This window comes from Meles meles, chromosome 10 (genome assembly GCF_922984935.1).
Source record: "Meles meles chromosome 10, mMelMel3.1 paternal haplotype, whole genome shotgun sequence".
Lineage (NCBI taxonomy): Eukaryota > Metazoa > Chordata > Mammalia > Carnivora > Mustelidae > Meles > Meles meles.
In genome coordinates, this window is record NC_060075.1 from 1,250,957 (window position 1) to 1,277,374 (window position 26,418).

The 26,418-nt window shown below is 56.2% G+C and overlaps 1 protein-coding gene across 3 annotated transcripts in view; it reads left to right on the top strand.

Moving 5' to 3' along the window:
- The window catches only part of PTPRN2 (protein tyrosine phosphatase receptor type N2), a 692,851-nt gene that overhangs the window by 436,555 nt on the left and 229,878 nt on the right, over positions 1-26,418 (top strand). For all 3 annotated transcript variants that reach the window (XM_046020312.1, XM_046020314.1, XM_046020313.1), the window contains one exon: positions 25,336-25,400. In XM_046020312.1, the coding sequence (XP_045876268.1) occupies positions 25,336-25,400 (65 nt within the window). The remainder of the gene's footprint in view (positions 1-25,335; positions 25,401-26,418) is intronic.

A 26,418-nucleotide genomic window follows, 5' to 3' on the forward strand; every position in this document is an offset into this window, starting at 1 on the left:
CTGGCTGACAGGGAGAGTGCTGTGTCTGCAAAAGGCCACTGCGTGTCATCGTGTGGCCCTATAGGATCTCTGTCACAACTAACTTCTCTCGCGGTGGTTCTGTGTTCACGGGGCCGGCGAGGACCCCTGAGAGCATGGAGTCCCCTCGCCAGTGTTGTAACTGCGGCACGCTTCCCAGCGATCGCACCGTCGGCCGCAGGGGCGTTCCCGAGGTACCGCATGACGGGGGGACAGCGGAGCCCTACTCTGTCGGAGCACGTGCCGCGGGTTCTGAGTCCCCGGGCCCTGGAGCCGGCGCTCCGGCCAAAGCTGGGGGCTTGCCTGTAGTTCCATGCCGTTTCTTAGGAGACTGTGTCCCTCGGCCACTGGCGGGTGACCCAGAAGCCAGCATGCATTTGGATCTCACCCAAATGTGGTGAAGACCATCGGACCCTGTGACCTGAATGGCTGTTTGCAATGGTCTCGTGTGGCCCTTAACTCTACACCGAGGGAGCTCCCGTCCCGTCCGTGAGAACAGGGTGGTGAAGCTGTAGCATCCCAACTCCTGGAACCTGGACGCTGGCCAGACGCCCGGGGGCACACGGTCTGAGCCCAGCATCCTGCCTGCGCCAGCTCCTGACAGCTGGGTCAGCACCAGGGTCAGACGGGAGGAAGCGGCACGGTGGCCCTCAGCGGCAGCTAGGTCTTCCGCTCCTGTCTGCAGAGAGATGGCAGCAACTGGCACGGGCTGTGTCCGTCTGAGAGCTGGGGACGCCACCTTGGGTGAGATCCAGGCGTACCTGTGCCCTCAAGTCCTGGACACTGCACCGGGCCCGAAAGACCCCACGGATGACCAGGGTGGGTGTCGAGACGGAATGGCCCGCGGTGGCCTCCCTCCAGTGGGTAAGCCAAGGCAGGGATGCCCCAAACTGGTGCCGAAAGCTGTGCACACACACACACACACACACACACACACGCACGTGCACACGCATGCAAACTTGTGCGCACACATACTCACATGCATACGTGTGTGTACACCGCTGCTGTGCGCACACACGTGCGTGCCCATATAGATACATGTGTGTGCGCGTTCGTGCAAAACACGGACACACGTGTGTTCATATGCACGCACAATGCACTCTGTGCACACATTTCTGCGTGTGTGTACATACACACGTGCCCGCACACACGTATACCTCGTGTCAGAAGCCCACCACGGGAATTCCTTCTAACAGAATTCCTTCTAGGACCCTCCGGTGCCTTGGGTGCCGCGGTCCTGGCTGGCCTGCTCTCTGGAGGCTGCAGGCACTCCGGCAGCCCCACTGGGGGCCGAGTCCAGGGACCAATGCTCCCAGGGTCACAGTAACACGAGGCCTTCCTTAGTTGTTGAAATCCGGTGTTTTGATGTTTGGTAATCTGCTGAACGTGACCCGGCTTCTCAACAGCACGAGGGTCTTCTCTAACAGTAACGGGCACAGACCTTCTCAATTTAATGTAAAACGAAGAAGGGAGAGAAGAAAAAAATCTGCCGCTGGGCTTTGAACAGGAGACTGCCGCGGAGTCCGCAAGCTCTGGGCCTCGCTGCCGGGAACGAGCAAGCCGGACGGAACGTGCGCGGGCCGTGCTCACAGAAAATACGTGAGGGATGCGGCCCCGGGGGTCGGCGCCTGGAACCTGCGGTGTTTGTGGCTCTGTTGTCCGTGCAGTGAGACCACTGCGCCTGGTTCGTGCGTTCACGCGGCAGATACGTACTCAGCGTCTGTGTGCCACTGGCCCACCGGACCAAAGCCACGTGTCATCAACAGACAGCACGCGGCCACCTGCCCCACCCAGGCGAGGCACACCTGCCCAGACACCCCCCGCTGAAGGCAGGGTCGGCCGGTGACAGTCTACTTCACTGTGGCAAGTACACAACCCTCTTAACAGGCGTGTGAGTGACAGGACAGTGCTGAGCACAGCAGCCCCTGGGGCGCTCGGCAGCGTCTGCGACTTCCCGTCTTGCGCGACTGAGAACTTGTGTCTGCTGGTTAGTGACCCACACCCCACTGCCTGCCTCTAGGAGTCTGACGACTGCGGTGCCTCACTCTGTGGACTCACGGAGCAGTCGTCATTCTGGGACTGACTGACTTCCCTTCCACAGTGTCCTCAGGCTTCATCAGTGTCATCCCCTCGGGCAGCATTTCCTTCCTGTCCCGCTGCGTGTAGGACATGGGTGTAGAGGTGAGTACAGGACGTGTGTAGGACATGCATGTTGGCAGACGTTTAGGACGTGTGTGGGGGCATGTGTGTAGGACACGCGTGTTAGCACGCGTGGTGTTTTCCCCGTGCGTTCGTTGACAGGCGCCCTGGCAGACACACTGCTCGTCTCCAGCTCTTGGCTCCGCGGTGAACATGGGAGTGGACATTCCTCCCAGACCCTAATTTCGGTTCTTCTGGACAAATGCCCAGAAGTGGAACTGCCGTCCTAGGACAATTCTATTTTCAATTTGTTAAGGAGCTTCCGTACTGTTTCCCGCAGTGGCCACATGGTTTACGTCCCGACCAGCGGTGCACAAGGGTTTCCGTGTTTCCACATCTTTGCCCACACTTGTCTTTCTTTTTTGATAATTGCCATAGTTAGAGGTTGAGGTGTTCAGACTTTTTTTTGCACAAAAATATAAAAACAAATTGCAGGTTATCCCTGGAGAATGCGAGACTAAGGACGCACGGGGTCGAACTCTGTGCCCTTCCGACCGGTAAGCTGTAGTGGACACCGGACGTTCCGTGCAGGGTTTCTGACCCTGCTCCCGCCATCCTGTGATTATGGGTTTCGGGACACTGGGTTCGTGACCCTCCTTTCACTGTAGACGCGGCTCTGCCCAGGGAGATTCGGACCCGTGGTGAGCTGCGCCCGGCAGACTACCAGCACGTCGACCAGTGCCGAGTGCCTGAGGTAGCCGTGGCCTAGAACTTTCCGTGACAACGGGAATGTTGTAGGTGTTTGCTGTCGAATAGGACAAGCACTGGCCACTTGTGATGTTGGTGATAGGACTGAAGAGCCACATTTTTTACGTTATTCGACTGTAGTTTACCACGAGTTCGCGTGGCCGCGGTAGTGAGCAGGGCAGCTCTGGGAGGCTCACGCTGGGCTCAGGCTGCCACCGTGCCCGCACCCACCCCGATGGGGCAGTTCCTCACTGTGGGCCGTAGCCACAGAGGTAAAAACTCTCTGTTTCATGGCTGGAAGTGAAATCATTCTGCTTAAGTGCCGAGCCCCCGAAAGGTGGTGCTTTTCATGGAAAAATTATCACGTTTGGCATGTCAGAGAGATACGTCTGTTTGATAGTAAACAGAACCTCTGGAAAGAGAGTTACCTGTAATTCCATCAATTTGACACAGTTTGCACGTTTCATCTTTAATGTACTGATAGGCCAGGTCTAACATGGAAAACGCTGGTATTCGGTGCGAGGCAGGCCTGGGTTCAGATCCTGCCTTTGCGTGTGGTCGTGTGGCGCTGAGAAGACAGCGGTGCTCCCCAGCGCCCCAGGCGCCATCTGAAAGGGAGGGAATCATGCGGGAGCCCCGTGCCCAGCACGTGGTAGGGCACGGGAGGTGGTCTGCCCCGGGGTGGTCTGCCTGATGGTCCACTCCTACGACGTTTGTCTCTGCCTCCGCCCCTGCCCGCCTCTTGTGTCGACATGGCTCAGCAGTCATGTCAAGACTTGGGGCCACCGTCCCCAGGCAGGACTGAGTGTCCCTGAGAATGGCCTGGCTGACGCCATCCACTCGGCACTGCGCACACGTCCTTCTCATCTTGGCTCCCAGTTCGGCCCTGGCGTTTCCCTGTGCGATAGCTCTAGTTGACGTGGGGACTTCAGTCGGGGGGTGCTCTGGCTTTCCCGAGACCGCAGCTCTCCAAAGCAAAGGAGCCTTTCACAAGGCGCAGTCGGCCATGCGCTCAGCATCCTCCCGTGATGCGCCCGCCCCACGCCCCACGACCACCGCCTCTGTCCACAGTACTCTTCCTCACAGGCCGTGGCTCTTGTCTTTGAGCGGTGGGGGTCGCATTACGAATGAAAACACACCAGAACAGCCCCACCGTGCCTTTTGCTTCAGATCTGGAAGATTGCGTACGCCACACTGTTTCCAAATTCTAGCTTGACGGTGCCAGAGGAAAGTAAAGCATGCCAGTCCGAGAGACAAGTGCGTCAGAGAGATGGGAAGCCCTGAGTCCCGGCGGCTGTAAATTGTGCCGCTGGGCTCCCGTTGTCAGATCGTAGAACAGGGCGGAGAAGAGCGGCCAGCACGTGAGACTTGCCCCCCGAGACTGCAGCCCCTCATCTAGGCTCCGAGAGCTAACAGGTGGTCGATCTTTTTCAAGCCGGGACCTACCCCAAAACCCCAAGGGTCCTGTCTCATTCTCTTCCAGGAACAAACCCTTTGGACTAACGAGTCCAGCTCCTCTCTGGCTTTTTAAGCATTTTCTGCCAAGGCCTCTGTTACCAGAGTCGTCCTGGAGCATCGCACTCAGAGGCTGGAGCCCCCGGGGCCGGTGGCTTTATTGTCTCGTCAAATGCTGTTCATTAGGCTCTGGACTAGGCAGTACAGGTGGAGGGAGGGCACAGGCGATCTGCTTCAGAAATCAAAGACCAGTGTCTTCTCTCACCTTTTCCTTTCTTCATCAACACCCTTGGGTGCCCCAGTGCCCGGGAGACAGGAGACCCCGCGTCACCCTCCACAACCTCCTTGGGCTCCACTCACTGGCTCGTGACTGGCCCAAGTTCACAATCTCACTTCTGTTAAGGATCTGCACAGTGGCCTTCCCAGAACTAGCCTCTGCCCCGAGGTCGCAAAAGTCCCAGGAAGTCGTCCTGCAAGGTGCCTGGGTGAGTTCTGAAGAGAGACACTGAAGAATGACAACCCAGCGAGCGAGGCTGGCGCGGCTGAGGGAGGTGGGAGGACCCCAGCAAGAGGCAGAGGTGGGCGGGGAGACCCCTGAGGGAACAGGAACACGGGGCATGTGAGGAGAGCCGCGTGGCAGGCTAGGGCGGGGGGTACATGCGGGGTCTCTGGGGACTTGTACACAGGGCTTCACGCGACCGGCTTTGCGTTGTAGACGCCGCCTCCCCCCTCCTCTGGCGTCCCCGTGGGAGGAGAGGCCAGGATGGGTGACCAGGGAGCTGCTGGAGGAACCCTCAAGAGTCTCTGCCGATGACTGGGTGTGCGGAGCTGGGACAGCATGTGTTCAACAGGTTCCAGTTCGGGAAGCCGCGTGGACGGCGGTGATACCCACAGAGCCCGCAGTCTCGCGTGCCGGGTCCTCAACAAGACGGAGCTAAGCCCAGGGACTCTCAGCATGTTTTTCAGTGACCTGAGGCAGAAGAGCTTTCCTCTGCCCGTGGACCTGCACACAGGAGGGAGGTCGGGGCTGCGGTAAAGCCCCGCGGTGATGAGAAGCTTCTCTGCAGGAGAAGATGTGGGGCTTTGGCGCTGGAGATTACGTCCGCATTCACTTTGTCTTGTTCATTGGCACTTGCTTTAGGAACAGGCTCGCTTGTGGGTTACAAACCCCACGTTATGGCCGTGTCGGTGCTCATTGTGAGGATAACGGAGCAGCTCTAACGGGAGAAAAACGGGTACTAATGGATGTAGACACTAATAACTCCCAGTTAATCCTAATTTAGAAAATAATTAGTAAGACGTAACTACGTTCCTATGATGTTCCCATCAAAGTGTCCACCCCGCAAAAAACAAACAAACAGAAAAACCGGAAATGTGTGAAGAAGCAGGAAAATGTGATCCAGATTGAAAAAAAAGAGAAAGAAAAGGAAGTGGTCGTTAGACACAGACCCTGGACTTGAACACGACTGCTGTGAGTATGCCGGAGAACGTCGGAGGAACATGTGATCACGTGACTGGGCACACGGGGACCTGAGCAGACAGCCAGACACACAGAAGACCACAGCGAAGGCTCAGGAAAGAAACGCACGTGTCAGGTGGAAAGTTCATGGCTTGGACTTGACGGCAAAGGAAAGGATTGGCAAACTGGACTTCAGACTGACCCCATCCAGCCCGAGGAACCAAGGAAGATATTGGGAAAGTAAAGAGCTTAAGTGAGCCGAGGAGCGTTGACGGACTCACAGGCACGCCACGGGATCTCGGGGACCAGAGAGAGAAGAACCGATACTCAGCCGCCCCGGGGGGGAAGAGGAAGTCCAGCGAGCCCCGAGCCAGGTGACCACCAACAGAGCAGTGTGAGACCACCCGAGTCAGGCTGCTGCTTCCCGCCCACCAAGCTCGCCCAGACCATGCAGCCGGCCTGTGCTCTCAGACAGTTGGCGCCACTGTTTCCTGCCTCTGGGGCCCCGCATCAGAGCACTGTGGTGGTGGGACTCCCGGAACCAGAGTTCCAGACACAAGTGGAGACAGCTGTCACCCACCCACGGGCAGACAGGACGCACGAGCTCCAGGGCCCCCGGCAGAGAACATCCTTTCCAGGGATGAGAAGCAGGAGAAGAGCCCTTGAAATCAGGTGCGGGTGTTCAGTGGTGTTGAGGGCACAGGACCCCAGCACACCTGCCCCAAGGTGGCTACTCAGAGACCCGTGACTAGGGCCAGGTCCGTAATAGGGGAGGGGGATCGAATCGTGTGATTTCTCAAACCCCTTCCTGCTCTCAGTGTTTGTATTGAGGTGTTACTGTCTCCCGTGGGTTCCATGTGAGGCCGTGGACGTAAAGCTCTTGCGTGGTCCCTGGCGCGCGTGATCAAGGTGGGTTTCTCCTCCTCGGCTCGCTAGGGCTGCGGTAGCAGAGAGCTGGGGGACAGAGGGACAGTAAGTACACAGACAGACGGATGATGTCAATCAGACCCACTCGTCGGTGCCAGCACGTCCTCGCGAGCTCGAAGGCCTCCGTACCAGTGCGCCCAGGGACACTGCGCGTCCCGGAGATCAGGACAAAACCCTGGAACAGTTGGCCGGGAAGTGGGGCTCTCGCTGTGGGAGAAGAGGCTGAACAGCCATGCCGAGACGGAGTGCTGTGGACCTCCCTGGTGCAGAACGCTGCCGGTGAGTGCCTGCTCCTCCCCCTTCCCTTCCTCAGTGTCACCCCGTGTTTGCCCAGCTGTTCCAGGCCGTGCCGGCGGCTGCCGGCTTCTCTCCGACAGCTCTCGTGCTGACCAGCAGCGCTGGCTTCGCCCGGGGAAGGTGCCAGAAATGCAGGACCTCTGCGCCCCTGCCCCGGGGGTCAGAATCTGCGTTTTCACAAGGTCCCAGGCCGTTCCTGTGCCCTTGACAGTTGGAGAAGCACCCCCTCCCCCCCACCGACCACAAGACGCCTCCTGGTTTCTGCTCGCCTGCCCCAGCCAGGCAGGGCTTGCCTCCAGCGGCAGGGACCTGGGGCAGATGGGCCACGGGAGAGCGTGGAGCCCAGCTGGCCGGGACCCGTCGTGGGCTGCTCCGACGGTGTGGGTACCGCGCGCGCAGGCATGTGGGCTCTGCAGGATTCTGGATTCTGGAGGAGATTTAAGCTACTGCGGCAAGGGGCTCGCCGCAGCTGCCTTCGCTCTCCATTAACTCTCACATCTGCCTTTTGGGACTCTGACTGCAAGGCTTTGCCACCTAAAGATGGAATGATAAATGTTAATCACACAGTGGGCGAGCTGGACAGTGAGCCATGGAGTGGCGAGTTCCTGCTCGGCAGGACAGGCCTCGAGCCTGCTGGGGCAGACGGCCTCCTGCCCGGCATCCCCGGAATAGGCCCGGGCATCCTCTTCTCTGTGAGCTCCGGAACAGAAGCTTCCATGCTGTAAGCAGCAGCTGCCTGGGGTCCGGCTCTGCCACGGGCCCAAGCCAGGGACCTCTGCAGCCATCCTGGGATGTGCAGGTTCCAGGAGTCAGGTCGTGTCTAGAAGGAGCAGCTGCCCCTGCCAGAGCCAGGATTATTCTTGATGATGCTTCAGCACAGAACAGCTCCTTCCAAGTACCAAGGAAACGCAGGGGTGAGCCCTGGAGCCCACCCTCCAGGGAGAGCCCCCGCAGGAAGCCCTGGGATCCTCCCAAACACCCCTGCTCCCGCAGGAAGCCCTGGGATCCTCCCAAACACCCCTGCTCTCGCTTGGTCCTGCGGTGGGCGGTACTGTGTGAGGCCCTGTAACCCTCACCTCCAGAGGTGGGAAACGCTCAAGACCGTGGTCACTGTGGGCCCCTCCCGAGGTCCCTCCCCTTCCCGTGCAACCTTTATGATGCGGTCTCCAGACTCGCCAGCCACCCGCCATAGCAGGTCGGGGGAGGGGCGGCTCAGGGTGCTCCTGGAGCTGAAAGCCATGTTCGGATGGTGTTCCGAAGGGGGGAGGGTTCTCAGTAGCCTTGGAATCCCCTCTCGCTGATTTGTTTGGATCAGCAGATCTGTCTGTCGGGCCTGTTCTGCAGAAGTCACCGCTCCGTGTTCCTGTCCGCTTATCTGCTGAGTGATGGGATGGGCTGTGAGACCTCGGAAATTTGATGCCCATTGACTTTGCCTCCAAAATGTGCAGGACCTTCAGAGGGCAGTTTCTGGCCCATTTTGGACCAGCTGGCACAGGCGGAAGGATGTGGGTCATGTTCTCTGCCTTTTTTCCCACCAAGTGTGCTCGAATGTCCCACACTCCACCTGTTGTGAAGGATCTTGGCTCTGCGTGGATGTCCTGTGGCCCGGGGAGGTCCAGCCCCAGGTTTGGAGGGTCCCTGAAATGCAACCTTGTTCTGCCCAGACACACGCAGTCTGGGCAGCAGTGGGACTAGTGGCCGGTGCCTCCCGCCACACCTGCACCGGCTTGCAAGTAGACTTCCAGACTCTCCTGGTGGGGCTCCTCTGCCTGAGACACCGTCCCCAGGGGAGCTGCTCTACTCCTCACAGTGTTAGGGTCACACGAAAACCCCAGAAGGGTGTATGTATAGACCTGCATGGAAACACACACACAGTTTAGGCTAAATTTCAGGTTAGACCCTGGTGACTAATAAATGCGTTCCTCTAACTGTTCGCCTGACTGTTTTTCCTCTTTCTTCATAGTTATCTACTCAGATTCTTTCTTCAGTCTTCGCCGGTTTGTAATTTATGTTTTCTTTGTTTATAGTTGAATTCCTCAAGAGTTCTGGACATTTATACATAAGTAATATTATTAGCTTGTAACTCTAAAATTTTCACCATCCTTTGGTTATATTTTCTTTTTCATTATTAATTTTTGGTAACTTTAGGGTTGGAGGTGCCGTATTTTTCTCTGTATTTGACTTCTAGTAAGAGTTCACATATTTTTTGTCGAAAATATTGTTCTTGGATTTATTCACCAATTCTAGCCTTTCATAGTTTATTAATGATATTTTTACTTCCTCGTTCTGTTCCTTCCCTCGAGTTCTGACACCTTAATTCGAACTCCAAGTTTTGTCCACTTGTTTCTTAAGTAACAGTGAACATTGCTACCCACACCTACCATGCTGCGAGCTGTGGTTACCTCCCACAGTTCAGATTAAAGCTTTCCTATCATCATCTGCTGAGTATTTTGCAATCATAGTTTCGATTTTTTTCTTTAACCTAAGAGTCATTGAAGAATGTATTTTTCAGTACCCAGCTGGTTGTATGTTTATCTTCTGCAGTTACTAATTTTTAATTTTATTAGATCACTTATGTACGTTTGACCATTTGGAACTCGCAAAGGTCTCCTCTGAGGCCCAACACCTGATCGTCTGTATTCTTGTTTCTTCACCGTGGAGTCTGATCAGTTGTGACTGAGCTGTGTTCGTGTGTCTCCCACGTGGGCTAGGGAGACCAGGGTCAAGTCCATCTGCCACTTATTAGTCGTGCGACTTCAGGGAAGGTACTTCTGCCCTGAAGTAAAGCTCAGTCTTCCTCACTCGTACACGTGTCTTCTGGGGCACTCCCTGCAAGGCAGTGAACGTGCTGGTCACCGTCCTCAGAATGAGGGAAGCCTTGCACATTGACTGCCATAGGGTTTTCCATCTCTCAGACCATGGAAGGCACGTTGGTTCTTCTTTACTAATTTCAGCATTTTGTTTTATTTCTTGGCACACACACTGTACCTTCCTTCTGGATTATTTTAAACATTAATTATCCAATTACCTTACTTATTTCACTTAAAAATAACTTTATAATTCTATATTGTCTTGATGTTAACATCATGGCGCTTCTTTTATTTCTGTTGATATTTATCATAACTTTCCCTACTCCTTAAATTTTTGATATCTCTGACCTGATTTGTTTTAGATGTATTTCTTGTAGATAATACTTTTGACTTAAGTGAGAGACTTTGTCCTGGGAGTAAAATTTAACCTGTTTACATTTATTGTCATAGCTACACATGTTTTTATTCATCGTCTTGTTTCCTGCTCTGCACGTTCTGTGTGTCCTTTCTGTTTCTTGTAGTGTCTGTCTTCAGCCGTGTAGATCATGGAATGTGTACTCACTCTTGTAAGCCCTTCAGACATTGCAAGTGTGGTTTGGTTCCATGTGTTCTAACTGCGAACTTCAAGAGGAAAGGACTTCTCTCATCTTAGAGGGCACCTGAGGATATCTGCCTCCTCCACACTTTGTAATGTGGAGGTCAAGGTCAGCCTCATATTTGCCATGATCGAAGGGTGTCTTTACCAGAGTCTGTGCTAACAGGTTTGGGGAGTGGTGTAATGAAACTCAGAACCTAACACTACCACAGTGCATTTGCAAACAAGACTCTTTGCGGGGCAGGTCCCAGACCTTGTGCCTGAAGAGTGTCAGAAAACATGTTGATGAGGGCATGTGGCTATTTATCCCGGTACCTTTTAATAACAATAATAATAAAACTTCATCAGATCTCACTGAGATTTGCATTGGGAAAGCCAATTACACAGTAAAACTGGTGGAAAATCTTATTATGATGAGCACCTAGCCGCAGCTCTACCTGCTTACTTTAATGTCTAGCAATAAATGAGAAGGAGATAAATTTCCATTTTTGCAAAGCACCATGGTCCCTCCCGTCCCCACCATTTTTATTGAACATAGAAGTTTGCCAGGACCCACGCACTGAAAACAGCTGAAGATAAACATTGTATTTTAAATTACTGAAGGCAGCAGGCGGACTGGAAAAAATCATTTGAACAAATTGAAAACTGAAATGTTGATATCAGATATTAAATTAATGTAAGTGAGATTGAAACAATATCTAATTAAAATAATTTGAAAAATGACTTGCAAATTGAAGCTGACATTAGCTTTTACCAGCCTGTCATTATTATTACCGTGTGCCTAAGCTGCATTTTCACAGAAGCCCTGCCTGCTCCCGGGAGACTTTGCAAGAGACCGACAGAGGAAAAGTCTCATTTTTTTATTCCGCTATGGCTGGAACACAAGGGCTAAGGGACCTTTCTTGGGGACCCAAGGCGTGGGGTTGGGCAAATCGACCTTCCGGTTTCCAAGGAGAGAATGTATTCCAGACCCTCTGCTCCAGTGGGGACATTTGGGGCTGGAAACTGTTCGGTGCCTTCAGTCTATGTGGAGCATTAAAAGGAAAAGAAAACCCCAACTTTGGAATGGCAAAGAGAAGGAGACAGAAACGTCCTTGCTGTGGTGGCCCCCAGCAGGTGGACAGACAGATGGTCACGGCTCCTGGGCCGGGTCAGCTCGGGGACATGGGACGTGCGGGCAGGTGGACAGACATGTGGTCGCGGCTCCTCAGCCTGGTTGCTTTGGGGACGTGGGACATGGGGGCAGGTGGACAGCTGTGGTCGTGGTTCCTGGGCTGGGTCAGCTCAGGAATGTGGGACGAGCGTGCCCGGGAGCAGTGCGGCCAGCCGGCCGAACATCTGTCCCACGGTGCCCTCACACCTCCCAAGCGCAGGTATGACCTCACTGCTGACTTCCTGTCCTGCTGCTCCCGCGTCTGCTCCCAGAACCGTCCTCACATCTCTGTTTCATGACTTAAAGATCATCATGGGAGAGGTCTGTCACATGGAGACGCGTGCTTGTTCATGACCCACGGTCGAGCGAGGCAGGCAGGGCCTCGAGCTCAAGTCTGGGCTTGGCTTCCTGCAGCCAGGTCGAGAACATGACAGCCCCGGGCAGAGCCCACCCTGGAGGAGACGAGCCTGCTCGTGTGAGATGTGCACCCTCCAGGGTGTGGGCTTCAGACTCGGCAACGTGCCCGGGAGCGTCGGAGAGAGACGGGGTGCGAGGGAAGTGCAGACGACGGGTGGGGACAGACCCGCGTGCCCATTCACGGGCCTCTGCAGGCAGCGAGTTGTTACTCCCCTTTCCTGTTCACGGTGCAAGCAAGAGCTCCTACACAAATCACAAAGAACTTTGGTCTGACAGTTTCATACGCATGTATTTACAGTTATGTTGAGTGTAATTTAAAATGGCTGGGTTATCTAACGTTTTATACACTTCCTAGTTAGTTTCCCACGAGGTTTTGCTCAAACCTGCATTAGTTACTGTTCCCTAAGTAGATGGTTGAGGATGGAGGGCCGTCAGGCAGTTGCTGGGGTGTCCCTGTTCCCATCCATGCACTGGGAGAACAGATACGGGGCTGACTCCGGATCAGAGAACACCCCAGAATGCTGACTGTGAAGACACAGCTGCCATTTTAATCATGGCGGGTGCCCGGCAGCATTCAGATTCTTGGAGATCCTAAACCAAGCGAATGATACCACCTTCAGCTGGGACCAGCTCAGAATAGTTAGGAAGCCACGGCGACCCGCCTGCCCTCTGTCTGACCTGGAGGGCGCGAGGTTGCAGTGCTGCCCCCGGGTACGACCCCCGGCATAGTCTGGGGGAAGCTCAAGCTTTTGTTTCAAGTGGCCTCGGGTCGGCTCCCAGGTTCTCAGGAGAAGGACATGCAAGGACTCCCACAGTTAAAATACCAAGAAGTAGGAGTCCACGATAAGAGATTTTGGACATGCCAGGAAACAAGATACCGTCAGCAAAGTAAACTGAAAGAATGAACAAACTTGAATGTCAGGTGGTGTGAGTAGTAGACACAGAACATAAACTGATGTGTTTTCGTCATTTAAAGAAATACAAGAGGGAGATAAAAGGAGTCCTAAAAATAACCAAAAAATGTTTTATGTTTTTTGTTTTTTAAGACTTTATTCATTTGGCAGAGAGAGACACAGCGAGAGAGGGAACCCAGCAGGGGGAGCGGGAGCGGGAGAAGCAGGCTTCCCGCTGAGCAGGGAGCCCGATGCGGGGCTCCATCCCTGGACCCTGGGATCGTGACCTGAGCCAAAGGTAGAGGCCTAACGACTGAGCCACCCGCGCACCTCCACAAAAAGTGTTTTTAAAACAATAGAATTTTTTACAAATGAAAGACATAATAGAAATTCTAAACTCCAGAGGTGAGTTTAGTGACAGGTTAGGTCACGTTGAAGAGGGAACCAGAACCAATAAATGGAACCGAGAAATTGCTGAATGCAGCTGAGAGAGAAGGAAAAGGAAAATGCAGAAAGGTAAGTGCACATTTAATGGGAATTCCAGACGGAGAGGGGAGTCGGCTGAGGCCGTATTTGAGGAACGTTGGTGCTGACGGAAGACGCCCATCCCCAGATGCAGGAAGTCTGCGGGAGTGAAAAGCCTTTGGCCTCCAGAGCCGTAGCAGTGAAACCACAGGAGAGCAGAGAGGGATGCTCCCAGCTGCCGAGCAGCCAAGACGCCGTCCGGACGGAGCGGCTGCTTCTGGGGAGCACGTCCTCGCGCCACTGAGGCAGAAAATGCTGTCGGCCCAGAGCTGTGCCAGGAGGACTGTCTTCCAGCAACGACGGCTGAAAAGAAGAAAGGAAAGAGAAGGGAAGGAATCGCTGAATAAAGACGCTTCCAGAACAGCGAGAACTTGTCCCCATGGCTCCTCATTTAGTTTTAAAAGATTTACCACAGACGAAAGGAAGTGATCCCGTAAGGAAGACCTGAGATGCGGAAGGAGACAGGGAGTGAGGGCCTCAGTCTAAACGCAGGGAAGGGTGGAGAACAACGGTATCCCACCAGGCTAGAGACCGGGCAGACTGAGACAGCCGGTCAGAAACAGTATTTGCACACAGGTGACCACGACTGGTGACCCTGTTCCGAGGTGAGAGTTCCTGTAATTTTGGGAAGAAAGCACAGAGCTTTATTAATTAATGGGACTTTATAGGTGTGAATAGTAACGTCTCTGGGAGCCACTACGAATGAGAAGTCCAGGAGATAACTTCCAGGCATGAAGACATCATAGGATGCTAGAAATAAATTCAAATTGGTCAGAAATCCCAGTGACTATAAGTGAATTAAAATTCCAATTAAAACCAGAGATTTGTAGACAGGCAAACAGACAAGTGAGATTACAAAAGACATAGGTAAAAGGACGAGATGTATTTGTAAGGTACATTTGTACGTATTGCTAAGAAAAAGCAAATATTAACCAAAAACTATGGCTCAACTGTACTGAATGCAGATAAAACAGACTTTGAGAAGAAAGGCGGGTCGCTCTGTTATGATAGGATTTTTGAAAATCACAAACCCATGCCGTGAGAAAATAGCCTAAATGTATCAACGAAACTGGATAGAATGACAAGGAGAAAGAGTCAAATTCACACGGTAACTGAGAAATCAAGCCAAAAAGCCAGAAGGGCCCTGAAGATCTCAGCCACGTGGTGGGGAGCTCGGAGCCGGGAGCAGGTGGAGAGCGGCGTCCCGGTGAGTGGGGCTCTGGTGCCCCTTCACGCACACAGAACATCTGTGAGAATCAGCGTCCCACAAACCACACTCTCGGCAACGCCATCACTGACAGAAATGAGTAAAAGAAGAACCTCACTCATGAGTCTGGAAAATTCTTAATTTTTTCTAAAAAGCAGTCGGTGGGTCCAAGATAAAGTCAGAATGGAACTCCACAGTCACGGGATATGGGACGGTAGGTCCGTACCTGCGATTTGCCCTGAGACGGGATAGTCAGGAGACATTTGTTGCCTTCACTGTTCGTATTAGAAAAGAAACAAGACGTGAAGATAATTAAGTGCTAAATTCAAGAATTTGGAAGAAGAACAAACCCAAACACAGTAGAAGGCAGGACAAACCCACACAAACATGCAGACGCAAACAGCAAACCCAACAGACCAAGGGGGAAGAAAAGCAAAAGTTTTCCTCTTGGAAAAAACAGAGTTGGAAAGTGTGTGTCACCAACGATCGGGATAAAAGTGAGAAAAGACAGAAATAATGCTGGGAATGAGGGAGGCGTGTCCTCGGAACAGAAAGGAGGGGTGGCGCGAGCAATGTTGGGATGGTGCGTTTAGGAAGTTAGAGCACAGGGCCAACGTGGAGCCCGGAAAACCGCAATGGTCCGAGGACAGAGAACGAAATGGAACTAGTGGTTGGACGTCTTCCTGCAAAGAGTGTGCCAGCCCACACGCCGTGCAGAAGCCGCTGCCCGTACCCAAACTAACCCAGCGCCACGCGGTCGCCCCATGGCACGCCACGCGGTCGCCCCATGGCACTCCACGCCCCAGGCGGCAGCCCAGCACCCGAGCCCCAGGAAGATACTGCCGGGAAGAGAAGTTAGAGACCGACTTCCCACAGGAGCACAGACGCACAAACTGAGTCAAATGCAAGGGACGAAATCTAGCAGTTTTTTAAAAAAATTCATCCTGAACAATTCAAGTTTTGTCCTTAGAGAGTGAATGTAACTGAGCACGTTAGTAATTCAAGAAGAACAATTAGTTTTCTTGATAAATTTTGATAAAAAATTTAACATTTGTTCATAACAAAATTCCTTAGAAACAGGACAGGGTTGTTAACTTGATGAAAACAACAACCACCACCTACGGATGTCTTCCTTCACAGGGAAACACTGAAAATACTCCTTTTCGTGGCGGACGTCCACCGAGGAGGCTGTGGGAGGGCCCGGCCGCCGTGTGGGAGAGAAAAAGGAAAAGGTTTCATGGGAAAGGGGGAGACGCTCACACCGTTTACAGGCAGCCCCATTATTTATTTGTTTATTCGACACACAACGCAAAATCCAGGTAAATTGCTAGTATTCGACGAGAGGCTGCTGCGTGTGAGATCATGGGAAAAGTTAATTGCGTTTCTGTACTTAAAAAAAAGCTTAGAAAATGCAGTTTTAAAAATATGATCATCGTTTACCATTTTAAATAATAAGATGCCAGGAATCAATATTTTATTTAAATGTATGAGACTTTTGTGGAGGAAATTATAAAACGGTTAGAAGATGCGAAGGAAGATGCAAGTCCATGGTGAGGTTCGTGACATCAGAGGATGAGAAGGATGACAATTCTCCAAAACCCGCAGATTCAACAAAATTTTCACCAAAATCCCAGCAGATTTGTTTTTTTTAATTTTTATATTGATTTGGCAACTTGATGGGCTGATTCTGGTGTCCTTGCTAGGAAGTGCAGAGAGCGAGAGTGGCCAGGCGCCCGCAGAAGGAGCGAGGGTCTGCCTTCCTGGGAGGTCACAGAGGCCCGGGGGACAGCGGACGGTGAGCGCCTGGGGACGGGGATGCAGGACCCGAGGGGGGACCCACCTTCCTGAGGATCTGATGGGGTTGGCCTTGCAGACCAGAGGGAAGGGTGGCCTTTTCAGCAAATTATCCTCGGAAGACTGAGTGTTCAGTCAGAGGAAAACCTTTCGTCGTGCACAAAATCCATTCCTGGGCTGGCGTGGGAAAGCAGAACGTAGTCTTTTAGAAGAATGTAGAGAATGACAACTCTGCAATCTCAGAAGAGAGAGAGTTTTTGAACAAGGTACCCAAAGCACACACCTTAAAGAAAATGATCATTTAGAGTGTTTCAGAACTAGGATATTTATGGGGGCGCCTGGGTGGCTCAGTCAGTTGGGCGTCTGCCCTCGGCTCAGGTCGTGATCCCAGGGTCCAGGGGTTGAGCCCCACATGGGGCTCCCTGCTCAGCGGAGAGCCCGCTTCTCCCTCTGCCTCTGCCCCTCCCCCGGCTCATGCTCCCTCTCTCTCTCAAATAAGTAAATAAGACCTTCAAAGAAACTACTGGGAAATTTATAAAGCCAAACCACAAACCGAGATAAACTAGTGAGAACCCACCGACTGACAAAGTGTTAGCATGTGGGATGTTTAAAGAAACCCTGCAAAGCGATAAGGAAAAGTCAAATAATCCAACAGAAAAATGGGCAAAAAGCACCAACACGAATTTTGCGTGGGAGGAAGCATGAATGGTGCCGACACCCAGGAAGACCCTGACCAGAGGTCAAAGGAAAGCACCGTGCGGCAGGCACGGACCCCCAGGCTGCTGGCGCAAGTCTGGCACACGGAGTCCGGCACACGGAGTCCAGCACACGGAGGGTGTCTGGAGCCACGCAGACCTTTACAGCCTGAGCAAAGGAGTGGGAATGGATACCGTCACCGTGGGACGTCTATGTTCAGCGACTCCACCGAGAAAAGTCTGTCGTGTGCTGGAGACGTGGGCGAGGACGCTCCTGGTGGTCCCAGGTGGGACCTGGTGTGAACAGAGGGAGGAACCATGGGGTTGTCCACTGGATTGGGTGTTTCAGGGGACACAGGTGACGGTGTTCCGGACACCCGCGGTGCAGCCCCGCAGCAGGGAGAGCACACAGACCACATCGCCACGCGAAACCGCCCGGGACCCGGGACTGACAGCAGCCGAAGCCGGTCGGAGAGAACCTACGTGTTGTTACCCCCTGCTGTGGCATTCAAACCCAGCAAAAGTGAGCGACACGTGCAGAAAGTGTCCAGGAAAGGAGGCTCTGACCCAGAATTCCAGGGAGGGAGGTCTGATGGGCAGGAGGGTCGGGGGCACGAAGGCTGCACTTGACCCTCAGGCTTCGGCTCCTCCCAGGGCGTCGGAGTCATGGGCCTGGGCTGTCGTTGTGCCTTAGAACCAGCACGTGTTTATAAATATTCATTGTCTCTGATATTTAATTAAACATAAGTAGAAAACATTGATGTTTTTGAATTACAAATCAACAAGTAACATTTCCAACTATCAAGAGAAGGTCATCAAGGGGCAGCCGCGAGGTCCGTGGCAGGGTTGGTGACGTGTTCAGCAGAACGCGGTCTGCTGCGCGTGCGTAAGCGAACGTGCATCTCCCTTCTCTGCGGAATCACGTCTGAGCAAGGCTTGGGCTGCTTGTGCGGAAACGAGCATCGCTGCGCTGCTCCCGCTGTCTGTGGTGGCCTGTGTCCGCACGGGAGGGGGCGTAGTGGAAGACTTGGCTCGGGTGCAGGGCTGTGGGGGGCCGGGCATCGTCCTCGGGCTGTCGGGGGCCGGGCATCGGCCTTGGGCACAGTGACACAGACCTTGGCTGCCCCTTTCCTCTTCCGGGAACAGGCGACTCCCAGCTCCCTTTGCCCAGCACCTCTGGACACCAAGGAGGCCGAGAGAGGGCCCGTTTCCAGCCAAGGACAGGACAGGCAGTGTACACCCCCCCTTCTGCTTTCCCCCTTAGAATTAAGCCTTAAGTGGCGTCTCTGTCATAGATAATTGCTGGGACAGCAGTTCTGTTCCACGGTCACTTTAGCTCTGCCTGACGGTTAGCAAAAATAAATATCCAAATATTTACGTTCAGAACACTTGACCCGAAACGGTTGCCATCCAAGCATCTTCCCGTGTTTCACGTTGTGGCCACTCCAGACTCGTGTGCTACTGCCGGGCCGTCACGAGGATCCAAGCGAGCGTCCGCGCCCACCAGCGTTCAGGAGCGCGGGACGGTTGCGCTCTCGTTCGCTCTGACGCCAACAGCCCAGTTCTGTGTGGCTGCGAGGAAGACGGGAGGGTGGCGCACAAGGACACGTCCACGTCTGGACTCGGGCTCGAACCAGCGCTCACGGGACAGCAGGCCCTGCCCGTCAGGAGACGTCCAGGAGGGCATCTCGGGGCCCCTCTTGGATTGACACTTTGGTTCCAAAACTAGCACAGGCCAGTGCCAGTGACACAGTGGTGACATGCAGTCACGGTCATGGGGCACCACCACCGCCGGCGACTGCCCGCGCTGGTTCAGGTCATCAGTCACGTGACCGTTGGCAAGTCATCCCCCGTGTCCTCCTGTGTGCCTGGCGCTGTCCTGGGCACCGGGGCTATCCTGTCGCGGCTCACATCCTAGCGGGCGAGGCAGGAAGAAGGGCAAGTGCGCCGTCCAGCGAGGCTGCTGCTCACACTGGACAGACCAAAACCCACCCGAGAGGGTGGTGAGTCCTGCGGGGCCTGGGCCCCCGGAGCAAGCAGCTCTTCAAAGGCCTAAAGCAGGCTCATACCCCAGGGGCATTCAAGGACAGAAGGAGCCACAGATGCCTGGGGTCAGATTGGGAAAGCTTTGCGCCTGCCCCATGGACCCTGTGTTGTTGGGACCCCGAGGTAGGGCTTTGCAGAGAGGAGAGACGGAATGATCTGCCTCCTCCTCCAGGCACCGCGAGTCTTCTGTGCTGGCCGTCGAGGGATGGATGCTGGAGGGCCCCAAGGCACCGCCACATGGAGGCCCTATGCCAGGGTTCTAGTACGTAAATGTCTGCCTCAAGTTAACGAGCCGTTAAAAAATCTGATCTTCGTACTTTGAATGCATATATTCATAATGAAAAAAGTTTGTTTAAATATGCGTAGAGCTAACTTTTACTCTGAAAGTCAGCCAAGCAATGCAAGACGGCTGCACGCAGTTCTCGTCATGCATGTTGGGGCTTCTTGTTGCGCTGGCAGGGTTTGGTGAGTGATAAAGACGTGATTCTCGATGATCGCACATTTATTTACAAATGTCTCTGCTCCCCTTTTTTTAGAAAATCGCTAATTATAGTGTTTAATAAGAGTTCATAAAATCTGTGCGTTTAGATGGAAATGATCCAAGTGTGATTGCATGCAGAGTATAAAATGAGAGGGTGTTTTGATGAAAAATACAAAGCACATAAGAAACCAAACATTAAAATTACGTATATATCTTCAAAAAGGAATTTTTCTGTAGCAACACCCAAAATGGATGACTAAAGGTATACAACAAATGTAATAATAGATAACGAGCTTCAGATCAGAAATACTCGGAAGGAGGAGTTTGTAATTCTGTGTTTTGAAATGTAATCCGGTCGTCGTCGTCGTCGTGAAGATAAATTCCTTCTGGCTTCGGGGGAGACTCCGTGTGGCGCGACTCGTGCGGGTTCCGTGGGGACAGCAGCGAGCCCAGTGCCCCCCCACCCGGGGCACCTCATTTGTGAAGGAGGAGGACCCCCTTCTCGGGGCTGGGGCTTGCCGTGGATCCGAGAGCACGAGGACGTTCAGGCGAGGCCCAGTCTCCCGCCTGCTGCTCAGGTCGGAGCGACCCAGGACGCCCAATGAGCCACGGATACGTAATTAGCCCAAAGAATCCTTTCCAGGCCCAGTGTCCGGACACGCCCGTTTGCAGAGCCTGGTGAGCAGGAAGGGCTCTCGAGCAAGGGTCCCTGCACGCCCACGAGAAGGTTCGCAGCCGCAGACCAGGGCCCGTCGTGACATCTGCCCTCCCCCAGCCCCATGGCCCCCGGCCGTACCCTCAGGCCCCTCCCCCCACCACGGTGACCGTGACCGGCTTGCACATGGCTGCCTGTGGGGGCCATGGCCCACCTCCCCGAACCGACGGGGTTCCCCGGGCCACCTGCCAGCCTCTGGCCGGGGCTCCTGGCCGGTCGCGGGAGTCGCAGCTCCGTCTCCTCTGAGAGTCTTGCGCTCCTCAGGGTCAGGGGGGCACCGTGAGTGCCCGCCGCAGGGACGTCCTCGCCTTCCAGCCCCTCCCCACGGTCTGCGCTGTCCCCAGTCTGTCGGCGACACCCCCAGTGCCAGACGCCACCAGGCACGCAGCACCTTGACGGCTCTGAGAAGGCCGGCAGGTGTGTGTACGTGTGTTTGGCTGTGTTCAGCTCTGTGCTTCCCAAACCCGTGTGAGCAGAGGCCTCCTGTCTCCCCAAACACCTGTCACCGTGTGGAGAGTGGCTTATAGAAACGGGCCCTCGGCGGCACCCTGCGGCAGGAGAGGGGTCAGGCCCACGGCTGCTGCCCCGGACTCTGGCTGCTTCTTAGAAAAGGCACGTGCGGGGAAAGAATGAACAAGCAGGGACAGCTCCCATTTCTTTCTAATTCCTGCCGAAGAAGACGCTCTGCCCTCAGCAGTCTGGGCGCCGTGTTATTTCTGGGGTGGGACTGGGGGGCTCAGGGACCCCTGACCCCCTAACACTTCTCTGCCGCCACCAAGGAAAGGAGGGCGTGGACAAGGCAGCAGGGCCAGGGGCCGTGCACCTGCTGCACGGGACAGACCCGCTCTCCTCCCTCCCTGGATAGGCTCCAGCTGGGCGGGTTCCAAGCAGGGAGTCATCCCGAAGGAGAGGGCACAGCGCTGTGCTGCTTTCGGGGGCTGACCCCAGGCGGGTCCAGCAGGCCCTCTCTGAGGTCCCCGAATGACCCTGAGGCTTCTCTCCCTCTCACGGATGCCCCCCGGGTATAACCGTGCAGCAGAGTGTGGGTGAGGCCTGAGCCCCAGGAATAGTGGTTCCAGCTCTGCTAGCAGCCGGGGAGCTCCCCAGACGGGGCCGCTCGCTGTCGGGCCCCCATTTAGATCACAGAAGGGCTGTGCACACCCTTCAGTTAAAGTGACAGGGCCAGAGAGCGGCAAAGTCACCCCACGGAAGCCTCGTGCTTAATTACAGGGAGTCCTGCATAAATCGTCCAGCGCCAGGAATTCCTCTGAGACGTGAAAACACGGATTAAATAGGCTATTGTAGCCCTTTGAGAACACTGTAGGGTTCTGCTTCTCCAGGTCGTTTGCATATCCTCATCTAGTAAATTTAATTTTAAAGGACTTCTTTTTTGTGTTTGGAAACACTCTTTGTCTCCAGTGAAGATAAAAATGGGCTTTATACACCGTTCTTGGTGTTATTAAAGCAGCTTCTCCCAGGGTCTCTGCCTCCTGGTCCTACCAACTCCGCATCCACACTGGGCCGTCGAAATAACCCACAGCCGACATTCAACAGAGGCCCGGCAGGAGCAACGCATTCCTTTTCCTCAAAACGCCTTTTAGCCAAAGCCTGGAAAGCACGGCAGCGTCGGCGTGGCGTTCCCAGGATGTGGCCTCCACGCAGACAGCGGCGTGGCGGGAGCGGCATGGCGGCCGGACAGACGGCCCGCGGGCCTGGGGGCAGCCGTGCGGGGGCCGGGCGAGGCCACGGATCTTCCTGGTGCCGTTTGCCCCGCGGAGGGGATTCAGAAAGGAAGCATACGTGGCCTGGGCCCCCTGGAGCAGGTCCTGGGAGACCGTGCGCACCCCAGGATGGCATGAGGAGAGGCCCGAAGGCCGGCTCTGCCCTCACTCCGACAAAACAGAGACGACGTGACCCCAAGCCTGCGAAGGGACAGAAGACCACAGGCCCCAGGCGCCACGGCCCCCGGCTGCCCCAGGGGCTGCGGACGGGGGCAGGAAACCCCCCATGAGGCTCCTCAGGGAGCCGCAGGGGGCGCGGCGCTGCCGCCGATCTCCGGCGAGTTCCCACAGGCAGGACACACGGCCCCAGGCTCTCTCCGAAGCACCGTGGCCCACGCAGCATTGAGAGGGGCCTACAGCAGCATTGAGGGGGGCCCACGGCGGCATTGGGGGGCCCCGGAGCCGGGGCGGAGTCAGCAGTACCCCAGCCGCTCACATGGAAAACAAGGAGATGTGGACAGAGGAGCATCTGGGGACAGAGCCCCGGCTTCTTGAACGAGGGCAGCGGGTGCAGGTCTCGAGGGTCGTACCGCCTTGAAGCGTGGGTCCAACCACGGGACTGTGCCTCGGCCCGTCCTTGTCGTGTGTGTGCACAGCCACGTGTGGGGAAGACGGTCAGAGGCCTGCGCGCGGGAGCGGCCAACTGTCTGCCTCAGGCCAAAGGAACTGGAGAGCGGAGGGGTCGGCTGGATGTCGCGAGTGAATTATCACAGCACAGACGTGACGTCCTGAGGTGACAGCGGCGGGTCACCTGCCTCTCCGGTCCGTCACGAGTACACGGCCGGTGAGGTACGCTCAGGGACCTCCCACACTTTCCCAGGGTCCCCCTGTCACCGTGATCCCGCTGGGCCACACCAGGAGCAGCGTGGGCACGTCCAGAGCCCCTCTTGGTGGACCTGGGGCACGCAGGGCCACATCCTGCCTCGTAGGTGGTCCCCGACAGTGTGTCCGCTCACCAGGGCCACCCTGCTCACAGAGAGCGCGGGGAGGACGGCCAGACAGACGATTTGGAGGACAGACGCTAATCCTCTCTTCGACAACTCTTCAGTCTGGCTCATCCTGAGAACTAGCTGGCGGTGGGGGACGGAAGCAGGTTTTTAGGAAATGCGACTCCCAGGTCCACCCGTGCGTTTTCTGATCTGAAGGTCCAGAGACACCAGGAAGCAGCGGTTTTCCCTGCCGCTGAGGGACGTCGAGTCGCACTGGGAGGCATCATGGGCAGAGCAGAGGACCCGAGGGGAGCAGCAGAGGACGGACGTCATGCGGAGAGGATGGGGCCTCCATGAGGCTCGCAGAGCAAACGGAGCTCAGACCGGGGGGTTCCCAGACACGGTGGCACCAACATGGAAGCCAGACCCTGACCCGGTCACACGCACCTCACTCGTGTCCGCCCTGAAGCCAGCAGAAGCCGTGTCAGTCCACACAGCGTCATGGTTCCTGGGCCGGTGGTGAGCCGCACACAGTGTGGCCGGAAGACGAGCACGACACCGACGCTGCTTTCCGCGAGCTGGGTCAGCGGTGTGTTTCCGGCGCGGGGAAGAGGCCTGCCTGAGGGCCTGGGGCTCCGAGGCTCCTGGGCCTGTAGGATGGGTCAGCTCAGTTCGGCTGCGCGTGTCCACCGGAGACACGAGGGAGGGCTTGTCTGCTCTGGGGGAGGGTTCAGCCTTCCCCTGCAGACCAGGGAGTGAGCAGGCATTTGGGCAGAGAACTCCAGCATTCGGCCTCCGGCCCTTGTGGGGGACACGGGCCTGTGGGTCCATCCCTGGCCATCTGCCTTGTACAGGACACTCGCTGGCACAAGCCGGGACCGTTTCCTTAAGGAGGTCCCGGCAGCATCCTCACCGCAGGGCTGCTGGAGAGCCCCGGCCGCCCGCCGCCTGCCCCCATAGGAGGTTTGCGGACTCTGGGACTGCGCTGCCTGCGCCGACATGGCCGGGCTGTCTGGAGTGTCTGTCCTTGCTTGGGGGCAGTAAACGGAGAACTTTTTAAATTCCGCCTTCGTGTGCTTCCTGTCCCTCAGCCTATCCAAGAGTTCACTGTTATTCCCCCCAAAAGTAGCTCGCCATCTGGCAAGACGTTTTCTCTGTTCGCTGAAGGACATTGAAATCGATCGCGTTGTACTCTGTCCCGTGAAGACTGTCCTCCTCCAGTCAGTGTTTCTGTTTGGGCCACCGCCTCGCCTGCCCTCCCCCTGCTCCCGCACAGCCCCGTGCAGCTCAGAACCAGATGGGGCTGTGCGGCCCTCCTCCTCCCTGTGCGGGGATAACCACCTGCCTGTACAAGGAACGTGCGTTTGTCCAAGGGGAAACTTCCCACGGGACAACGGAAGGCCCCCAGGAGGGGCAGACGGGCGTAACAGCAGCTCACCCCACGCCTGCACAAGAGAGAGCCCCATCACCAGGTTAACGGGGCGGACGCGACAAGGGGAAGTGATCGATCTCGTTCTCGTTGGCGTTGGCCACAGTGGCCTGGCACTCTTCACGCTCAGGCTCTGTACAGTCAAGTCTGTTCCTCCTGGTTTTCCATTTCCAAATGACACGGGTTTTGTCCAAAAGACCATTTCTACAGATTTGTAAGCCCAGATCAGTTGCTTTGTGATACAAGGTCTTCCCGACCAAGTTGGGGCCGGGGCTTGTGGCGCCGGCGCCGGGACTCCTGAGTGTTCACTTCCGTCCGCTGCTTGTTTCCGGAGCGCGTGTCTCCTGGTCTGACGGGGGCGGCTCGTCCTCCGCCCGTCTGTCTCTTCGTAGGTGGGGAACAGGGAGACGGGACGAGGACAGCCCCCAGCCGTGCTGGGACATGCACACAGCCAGGCTCGCCCTCCGGGTCTCCTCGTGAGCTGGGGACGCCAGTTAGTGGAACGTGTCCCAGCGAGGACGCACGGAGCGAGCGGCATGATGAGACCCTGTGTCTGCGGAGAGCGTCTGCAACGACGTCTCGCCGGGTTTTCGCGACAGTTGTGTTGGGTTCCCGGGTGACGGTCGTAGAGGACGCCGAAGGCCGCGGGAGGGCTGGGCCCGTGCGTCGCCCCTGGTGGGCAGCGCAGGCTGGCGCTCGGGGCCGGCGGCTCACGGCGCGCGCTGAACCAGGCCGCCCGCGCGCTGCGTCGATGCGGCGTCTCGCGGTGGAGGAGGCTGAGGGCGTCCGCGAAGGGCTGACTCTGTGCTTCTCTTCCCCACAGCGGACGGCAGGGACGAGCTAGAACGAGCGTCTGGACTGAAGATCGTGCGGGCCGGGAGCGGGTCGGTGAGTACCGGCGCGGCTGCCTCCGAGGCGGGCGTGGCTGGCGGGGGCGGGGCAGGCCGGCGGACGGGCCTCAGGACGCGGGCGCCGGTGTGCGCTGCCTCTGCGGTCGGCGTCCGGCTCGTCACGGAGAACGGCCGTCCCGGCTCGGGAAACGCTGCCGTGCAGGGGACACGAGCTTCCCTCCCCAGAGGTGGCGTAACTGCTGAGCATATGGCGCGAGCCCCTGGGGCGCTCTGTCCTTGGGGCGTCGCAGGACACTGTTTGGGTCGGCGCGCCGGACACTGGGGACGCTCCGCGACGCGACCTCGTGAAGCGGCTGTGTCGGGGTCGAGGGCACGTGACCAGGCCCTCCATCGGCCGCTAACGCTGTGGTCGCCCCGGTGCCTGCGTGAACCGCGGGCAGAACAGCGCACGTGCTGGGCCGTGTGAGGCCGCGCGGACCCCGACACCCTGCGCGGTGGTCGAGTTTCGATGTCACGGCCCTCGCCGTTCCGGATGACCAGCTGGTGCGGGGCGGCTTCCTCGTGGGTGCTCCTCGCTCCCAGAGGGACGCCCTCCGCAGAGCCCCTCAGGGCCGCGCCGCTTTCTCAGGGAGCCCCCGGCAGCAGGGAGGCCTGGCTCTTGAAGGAAGAGTCTAACTGCCTGTTCCCGCGGACGGGCTCCTGAGCTGCGCGAGGGGCCGGCGGGCGGGAACAGCCTCCAGGAGAAAGTGGCCCAAGTCGTGCGCTCCTGTTCCGGGACCAGCGGGCGGAGGGCAGGGTCACTGGACGAAACCTGTCAGCAAAGGCTCACTAGGACCGAGACCCTCTCCGTGCCTGCAGGCCGTGGCCAGGAGCACGGAGTGCACGTCCAGTGAGGACGTCCCACTCTGGGCCCCGCCGCAGACGGCCGTGGTCTCGGCAGGGAGTGAGCGGGGGCGGCCGGAGACCCGCCAAAACCTGGGCAATGAACAGTGGCCGGTGGCAGAAAGGGCCCTGAAGGGACAGAGGGTTGGAATCGTGCTGGAAGGTTCTGAATG